The following is an 8,807-nucleotide window of genomic DNA, read 5'->3' on the forward strand; positions in this document are numbered from 1 at the left end:
TAATAATTCATCCCCAAAACTTCAGTGCGCCAGGGCACACCCCTCGATTGCTGTGCTGCCTGGATTTTAGAGAGGCTGCTGCTTTGGGTGAGAAAAAATGGGGGAAAAAAAGGTGTTTGGATGGCATTTCTGTGCCTCCGGAGCATGCCTGGTTCATGCTGGGCAGCACGGCAGGCAGGAGGTTAACGTGTGCCGTGCTCCTCTGTTGCAAGGACAGGGCACGCCGAGGGCTCTTGCACATAGCGCCTGTGATGCAACTGAGTCCCCAAATGCCCGGCTCCTTTCCCCAGGAGCTGGAGAGCCCACGGAGAAAAGCAGAGCTGAAGCGTATTCTGCTTCGAGCTGTCATCTCCCTCGGCCCAGTTCTGAACCAAAGATGCTCATCCTCCATTTTCTGGTAGATGACAAATCAGCCGGGGATGCCAAGCTCTTGACAAGTAACAAGCAACAGCCCTCGAGCCAAAAGGAGGAAAAAAAAAAAATAAGAAAAAAAAAAAAGCCAGAATGCTTTTTGCAGAGCTGCCCATCTATTGCATGGCAATGCGATTTTGCCGGCTGGAGCACGGCTGTTCCCAAGCAGCAAGCACCCGGTGCCCAGAAAGACCCCTGCTGCTTGCTGAAGCTGCCCCACGTTTATCAAAGCGCCTTCTATTTCGGGGAGAAAAAGGCCGGTTTGTTGAGCAGCGAGCGTCCCGTTCACACAGCCTGCCGGCGTGAGAGGGAGAGAGCCAGCCTTCCTTTAATGAGCTGGGCACAGAAAGGGAGAAATGGCACTGAAAGATTTTTCTTTGGTGATGGGGAATCATTAAAAACAAGGCGTGATTCCCGGGCCAGCCGGGATTTTTCCAGCCAAAAAGCACACGGGGTCGGTGCTGCCCTTCCCCTGCCCCATCCCCAGCCCTCCTGCAGACCATGGAGAGTGACAGAGGAGGCTCCCACGTAGCTTCACCCACCCCTTTTCCTCTCCCATTTGCTGTTAGGGTACCCATTATTTTAGCATAGATCCAGAAAGCCCACATCAGCTAAAAACCAAGGAAATCGTCCCTGTGAAAACCTACTTGCCAATTACTTTCTGGCATGCGCTGGTGGCATAGCTGTAAAGAGACAGTTTAGGTAAAAACATGGAGCCTGCTCGTTTCAAAGCAGCAGGACCAGCTCTTTATTCCAACCACAAGGTAAGGAGGCAGGCGCATTTACAGCATCCTCCTAAGGAGGCTTTTTGGCTAAGGTTTGCACTGCAGAGCCCGGCCTCACGAGGGGTTTGTGATTTAGAGGCAATTTAGCCAAGCGCCGTTCCTCGAGCTGGAGCGCTTTGCAGCAGAAGGGGGAGGAAAAGGAAAAAAAAAAAAAAAACACCGTGGCATTTACTAATAAAACTCTTCAGGAATATTTTTAGCCGTGTTATGTCGCACTTCGCAGCAAAGCGCTCGCTTGTGAAGCCTCCTGGCGGAGGCAGAGGGCTGGGGGAGAGGCGCAGGCGGTGCTCCCGGTGGGATGTGCTGGGGCTCGGGGCAGCCCATGCAGATCTGGCCGGGCAGCCAGCTTCTCCTCCGCTTGGCAGGAGGGCCTGACCCTTCCCCTGGCCGTGAAAATGGGAAATGAGCTTGTTAGAGATGGGCTCGGCGGGGGCTGGTGGGCACAGCTCAGCCCTATGGTTGCTGTGTCAGCTGCAGCTGGTCCTCGCTGCCCCAAAGGATTGGGGCTGAGACCGCCCCACTCATCGCATGTGTGAGCCTCCAGCACCCCCAAGGGGAGGGATCAGTGGCCCAGGAGCAGCCCCCTGTGGCCTTTCAGGTCTGTCCCCGTGGCAGGAGCTACTTACAGCACTGAGATCCACCAAGGCACAGCCACAGCAGCACTCAGGGAGCACCCACAGCCCTTGGCCAACCTTAAATAACCTGGCCCGGGGGTGTGGCGGGCCCCAGGTGAGGCTGCTGAGAACAATTATGGGCTGGCAGAGCCCACCTGAGGATGGCAATGTGGCCCTTCACGGCCTGCAGCTGCCCAGGTTTAGTGTCACCGGGGGGTGGCTCTGCCTGGCTGGTGGTGCTGGTGCACCCCTGGCCACCTGCAGCGCTTCCAGGAGCGGGGGGGTCTGCTTTTCAGCCCACACTGGACACGTAGAAGAAATAACGAGTTAGTCTTGGCCAAATTCCACCTGTGCTCAAGGCTCCCCCTTTGCCCCTTTCCCATCGCTGGGCACAAGCGGCTCATTAACAGCTTTCTCCCTCGCTTTGGGAAGCGCCGGAGGGAATAAGCTCGGCAGGCAGAATAGCATCTGCCATTGTGCTGCAGGAGCACAATCGGCCCTTTCGGAAGCTCGGTATTAATGATTTAGACACAAGTTTTGTGCTGTTTGGTCGGGGCAGCTTGCATTTGCATTAGAAAAATCCCGCCGAGCTGGGGAGCCCGGCCGGGCGCTATCAATGGGAAACTGTTCTGCGCAGCGCCGCCGAGGCCAAAAAATGCGAGCTCGGCACATTTCTGGCTCCTGCCGTGGTCGGCATTACCGCGTTGATGCCTGGCTGCCCTGCTCCCAGCTGTTAGCATCGCTGCTGGGAAGCTTCTCCCTCCGCTGCCAAAGCGTTTTACGGGATGTTGATGGAGATGGGGGGGTCCCAGGATGCACAGGGATGGCTAACGTGGGGCTGGCAGCGCGTGGGGGCACGCAGGGATGCTGCAGGGGGGGGGAGCAGGGCAGGACACGGTGGCCTGGTCGGCGTGGTGTGAGCACAGATAAAAAGAAAACCTCGGGGAGCTTTGCAGTCAGCTGGAAATGATGGAATTACAGGCGCTCGCTCGCTCCTCTTTGGGTCAGGGTGTTGTGGGGCCGTCACAGGGGCTGCAGCACATGGGGGTTTGCTTCTGCTCTGAGCCCAGCTCCGTCACCGCCGTGTCCCAGATAAGTCCCCTGGGGAGAAAGGGGAGAGAAGGGAGGGAATGCAAATGGAAAAAGCTGTTTTGGGGTCGTTTCTTCCTCTTTTTTTCCTCGCCCAGGAGAGCGTGAGCGCTCGCCGGCAGCATGCCGCTGGTGAAGAGGAACATCGAGCCCCGGCACCTGTGCCGGGGGGCTCTGCCCGAGGGGGTGACGAGCGAGCTGGAGTGTGTCACCAACAGCACGCTGGCTGCCATCATCAAGCAGCTGGGCAGCCTCAGTAAGTCACAGCTCAGTGTCCCCCGGGGACATCCCCCTAGGGGCTGCTGCCACCCTGCATTGGGACTGGGGACGGCCAGGGTGCTTGGATGCTGCGGTCGCTCGTCCCAGTTTGATACTGGTCAAAGAGCCCCTGACTGGGTGGGAATTATCCAGAGAATAAAGAAAGGAGGATGCTCAGGTCCAAAGGGAGGATGTGAGGGTGTTTTAAGACCCGCTTCCCTCCCATCGCTGCTCTCTTTGAGTACTCCTCATTTCTTGACTTGTCTGGAAATAGGACAGTCGGGCTACTTATTCAGGTTTTTAAAACCCTCTTCTTTTAATGCAGAGCACTCTTGGAGCCACTTGAATACTCCAGGTGAAAGATAGCTCTGTATAAAAGGTCCAAGTCTCCACCTGCCTTCCTGCCCCATCTCTGATTCCTGCAGCAAAGGGAAGGACGAGAGCACTGCAGATGCAAGCGGGGACATGTAATAGGGGAAACCTATTTTGCTCCTGAATATTGAATTAAAATAGAAAGAGTGGCACAGGCTCTCCCTCTAGTGCCTTTTTCGCCCCTCCAGAATTAGATAACTTTCTAAAATATGCCCAGAAAGAGGAACGATGTACTTAGGGAGCTGCTGGCATGCAAAAAGTGGGGGGAGGATTTGGTGTCCCCATGGGTAACGCAGTGCCAGGTCACAGCTCATGTCCCCCCTGACAGGCCGGCATGCTGAGGACATCTTTGGGGAGCTGTTCAATGAGGCCAACAGCTTCTACATGCGGATGAACTCGCTGCAGGAGCGGGTGGACCTGCTGGTCATCAAGGTGACGCAGCTGGACTCCACCGTGGAGGAAGGTGAGGACCACGGGGCGGGTAGCACCGTGCCCGGGGCGGTTTTGGGGCTGGAAGGCACGTGCCTGGTGCCGGCTGCGAGGCCACCCCACATCCATCCCCTCCCCACCCCGTGTCCCCAGTTTCTCTGCAGGACATCAACATGCGGAAGGCGTTCAAGAGCTCCACGGTGCAGAACCAGCAGGTGGTTTCCCGCAACTCCATCCCCAACCCGGTGATGGAGATGTACCAGCGCTGCGACAAGCCCCCGCCGCTCAACATCCTGACGCCGTACAGGTGGGGCAGCCCCTCCGACGCTCCTCAGAGTGTGGGGAACCCGTGGGGACCCTTCCGGGAGAGGTGCCAGGGTGTGCAGCCACTTTGCTGCTTGGTGAGGGCTGGAAATGCTGTTTTCCCCATGGCTGTGCCACCACAGGGCACCTGGAACATGTGGCCCTGCACCACAGAATCACCTAGGTTGGAAAGGACCTTTGAGATCACCGAGTCCAACCATCAGTCTTGCATGTGCTATAGCCCTGGTGCTAATTTGCGATGCCTGTTTTCAGTTGTGGTGCCTAGAGAGGTTGTGGACTTCCTTGGAAGTCTTCAAAAGCATCGGGACATGGTCCTGGGCAACCCGCTCTGCATGGCCCTGCTGGAGCAGGGGTTGGACCAGGTGTGCCCAGCGGTCCCGTCCAACCTCACTCATTCTGTGGTTCTGTGAACCTGACCTCCCAAATCCCACCACTTAATCATGTCCCTTAGTGCCATGCCCGCGGGATCCTGATGTGGTGAGGTAACCACAGCGCAGGTAATCACAGCTCCGTGTTGGACATGCTCATGGAGGTCCACCAGCTTACAGCTGTGATCATGCCAAACTTCCCTATGGGGGGAAAGGGGTCTTCTCCAGAAGAATGATGGGGTCTCATTTGGGAGAACGAATGCCCAAGGCAGCTGCCCCACTGTCCCTGCTCGCAGTGGAGCCCTTGGGCTGCATGGAAAACCTGTGTGGAAAGCCCCAAAAGGGGCATGAGGTGGGACAGGGTAGGGACCAGGGGATGCTGGTGGAACTGGTGACGGTGGGCAGGGCTGCGGGGGGCATCTCCATCCATGCACTGCCATTGCTAGCACTGAAATGTTTTTGGGATTCCCTCCCCCGTGCCTCATAGCCTCTTCTTTTCCCCCCAGGGATGACAAGAAGGACGGCCTCAAGTTCTACACCGACCCCTCTTACTTCTTCAACCTGTGGAAGGAGAAGATGCTGCAGGCGACAGAGGACAAGAGGAAGGAGAAGCGCAGGCAGAAGGTAGCGGGCACAGAGTGGGCACCGCGGTGGGTGCAGCGGGGCGATGCCCCCCCAGGCGTCACCCAAGGGCTGCAGGACGTGGGGTGGAGGTGGATCTGTGGCTCGTGTGCCCCCAGGAGCAGCGGCTGGTGGAGGACTCCACCCGGGAGGTGAAGAAAGTGCGGAAAGCCCGCAACCGGCGCCTGGAGTGGAACATGATGGCATACGATAAAGAGTTTCGGCCCGATAACAGGTTCTCACCATCCCCATATCACATGGCGTCATCGGAAGGATCACTGTCCCCAGACAATAGGCAGGTTTTACCTATTACGCCTTCAGCTCACTGGGTTTCCTTTGCTTTTCGGCATTTCTGGTTGTCTTCTTCTTCGTCCTTGGGGGAACGCACTTCTGGTTGTCCTCTGTCCATGGGGGAAGGCACCGCCCGCAGCAGGAAGGGTTTGGGGGCAAGGAGGGGGTGATGAGCCCGTGCCCTTGTAGCTTCAGGCACAGCACCATCCCGGTGCCCAGCGGGGTCGCATCCTGGACCTTGGTGTTGGGATAAAGTCAGAGAGCTCTAGGAGCCAAGGGAGGAGACTGGTCCAGCTCCGTTGCATCCCCTCCTCCCGTCCCTGCCTCCTTGTCCATCTCTGCTTTCTGTCTGCTTTCCTCAACCCCCCAACACCCCAAAACCCCCTCCTTACCCACCCCGACCCCTCCCGCCCGCACAACCCTTGGCTTTTCCCCTCGCCGTAGGTCCTATGCCTCGGATGCCGCCGACCACTCATACCCGGCGAGCCCCAACCACCCGGCGCAGCTGCTGGCCCCCGCCGCCCACCTGCCGGCCGAGCACAAGGAGGGGGTCCTGGCGGCCGTGCCCCCCCAGGAGCACGTCTACCGCCCGCCGGCAGGCAGCCGCCAGAACAGCCTCAACCGTGCCCAGCCGCCCCACGCGCCACAGCCCCCCGAGGCCGTGCTGAACGGGCCAAGGCCGCACTTGGTCAAGGATTTTGGGTAAGTCCCTAGGGTTTGGGGCAAAAAGGGGCATCCGGCGTTGTTCCTCGTGTTGCTGACGCCTCTTCCTCCCTCACAGCCCACAACCGGTGCCAATGGCGGAGTACTTCGTGCCGCCCGCCCCGCCGCCCCCGCCGCCCGTCATCCCCTCAGCGCAGACCGCCTTCGACAGCCCCATGGCGGCCCCCGCAGCGCTGCCCCCCGGTGCGGCTGCCCCCCCGTCCTACGCGCCCTCGCCGCCGCCCCCCGCGCCGCCCGGCCCCTATTCTGCTTCCCCGCCGCAGGCCGGCCCCATGGGCCCCCCCGTGGCCCCGCCGCCACCACCACCGGGGCCCCCTGCACTCGCTGCCTCGCCGGCACACTCGGTGTCACCGCCGGCCCCCGCCGCCGAGCCGCGGAAGCCGGCCATCCCGCTGATGCCCATGAGCGACGCCCGGAGCGACCTGCTGGCAGCCATCCGCAGGGGTGAGGCGGGGTGGGGGGCTCTGATACCGAAAGGGGGCTATGGGACAGCTGGGAAGGGACTCTTTGTTGGAGGGTGTAGGGATAGGGTAAGGGGTGATGGCTTAAAACCAAAAGAGGGTAGGGTTAGAGGAGGTACAAGGAAGAGATTCTTTAGCTGTGGGTGCCCCATCCCTGGCAGTGCCCAAGGCCAGGCTAGATGGGGCTGGGGGCAGCCTGGGCTGGTGGGAGGGGTCCTTGCCCATGGCAGGGGGCTGGAATTAGATGGGTTTTAAGGTCCCTTCCAACCCAAACCCTTCTGTGATGTTTCTTTGACTTGGAGCATCACTGCCAGGGAGGTGGGACCCGTCTCTGGAGGTGACCTGGGGCACCACGGCAGCACTCCTGGGCCCTTGGCCTCCTTTCAGACTGCAGCTGATGCAATTCTCCAGGGTCGTTCCCATTCCTCCTTCCTGCTCAGTGCAAATCTTCAGGTCGAACGGAAGATTTGGCCCCCAGGAAGCTCCAACACCCTCAAGGTTGGGTGGAAGCCAAGGAGGACGGCTATAGCTTAGTGATCACACACAACTGCCCCCCTTCCAGCCAGCGCATGTAACTGGGGGTGGTCACACGCATTTATGGGTGATGCTGCCCCTAAAGCCCTTCCTTTCCTAACGCAGGGATCCAGCTGCGGAAAGTCCAGGAGCAGTGGGAGCAAGAGGCCAAGAAAGAGCCCGTGGGCAATGACGTGGCCACCATCCTGTCCCGCCGGATCGCGGTGGAGTACAGCGAGTCGGACGACGACTCGGAGCTGGACGATAACGAGTGGTCAGACTGAGGGGGCCGGGACCGGGCTGGCGGGGAGCTGCTCCACTCCAGGTGCGTACCTGGGTGCCCACACCCGCCATCAGCCCCGCTAATTCAGGAGCTTTTGCTTTTTACACCATGTCGAAAACCATGTCGGGCAGCGCTGGAGGCTGTGCACGGGTAGGACGCGCCTCCGGGGCGGTGAGGCCAGGAATTAGCAGCACCTCCGCGTTTAATGATGCTGGAAATGCTCTGGCACTGGTAATGCATGGCCACAGGGTGGCTTTGTTAGGGAAACGACACCACGAGGCAGTAGGGCTTTTGCAGCTAGATGTTAAACGCGTAACGGGGAGACCGAGGTGTTCGCAACCTCTGAGCCCGTTCCCATCCTCGGGACCAGATTTTTGGGAGAAAAGCGTGAAGGCAAGGCTCGTGCAGCTGGCACACGTGTGTCCTGGGGGCAAGGGGCTGGGGGCCACGTCCCAAAAGCCCTGCAACCCTTGGCCTGACTGCTAAAACACTGCAGTTTTATCTGACAAAAAAAAAAAAGAAAAAAAAAAAAAGAAAAAATGCTGCTCTTAGGTAAACCCAAACCACTAAAACAGAGCGATGCTCGGTCTCGCTCTCTTGATTTGCACTTTGTAGCCCCACTAATGCCACTAGTACAGTCAAGGACAATCCCGTCCCGGGGCACTGGCCTGATGCCGCCTGCTCCTCGTCCCCAAAGCACGGCACTGGTGGGGAGTGCAGGAATGGGGCCCCGCCACCGTGCCAAAAATACCAGTTTGCTCATCAAAATAGAGCATGATTCATAGCTGCCTTTTCACGCAGCTATTAAGGGAGGATTCGCAGGGCTGGGGGTGCAGAACAAATGGGTGTGAAATACTGAAAATATCGCAGCCAGGGGTGAGGATCTGCAGAGGGCTGGAAGAGGCTCCCCACCAGCAGAGAACGGGCCAGGAACAGGCGCAGAGCCATCTGACACAGCCACCTGGCCCTCTCTCGTATTCCCATATTCTGTGAGCCCCAAAATGGGGGAGAAACCTGAATCCTACCCATTGCATCGCTTTTGGGGACTTTGTGCCCACCTCCCCAGCAGCTGGGTAGGTGAGCACATCGATAATGTTCCCAGTCCCTGGGAGTGAATCGACCTGTAAAGCAGATGGGAGGATTTGGCTGGGACCCAAAAGGCTCAGGGAGGCTGATGCTTCCTTATATCTACCTTGAGAACTGCTGGTCTTGAACCCTGACTATGTGCTCGTTTCTCCTCAGGAGAAAAAGGGAGACCCTCTGTG

General features: G+C 58.7%; 1 protein-coding gene across 1 annotated transcript; it reads left to right on the forward strand.

The window, feature by feature from the left end:
• Positions 1–3,022: 3,022 nt before the first annotated feature.
• Positions 3,023–7,543, forward strand: LOC311213738 (actin-binding protein WASF3-like; the record flags this gene model as incomplete). Its single annotated transcript, XM_084293944.1, has 8 exons — positions 3,023–3,155; positions 3,858–3,992; positions 4,112–4,265; positions 5,157–5,274; positions 5,391–5,566; positions 6,007–6,264; positions 6,344–6,729; positions 7,386–7,543. The coding sequence occupies 8 exons, from the start codon at positions 3,023–3,025 to the stop codon at positions 7,541–7,543; spliced, it is 1,518 nt and encodes a 505-aa protein (XP_084150070.1).
• Between the last annotated feature and the right edge of the window lie 1,264 nt (positions 7,544–8,807).

The sequence above is a fragment of the Netta rufina genome (genome assembly GCF_964035555.1).
Source record: "Netta rufina genome assembly, chromosome: 12".
NCBI lineage: Eukaryota > Metazoa > Chordata > Aves > Anseriformes > Anatidae > Netta > Netta rufina.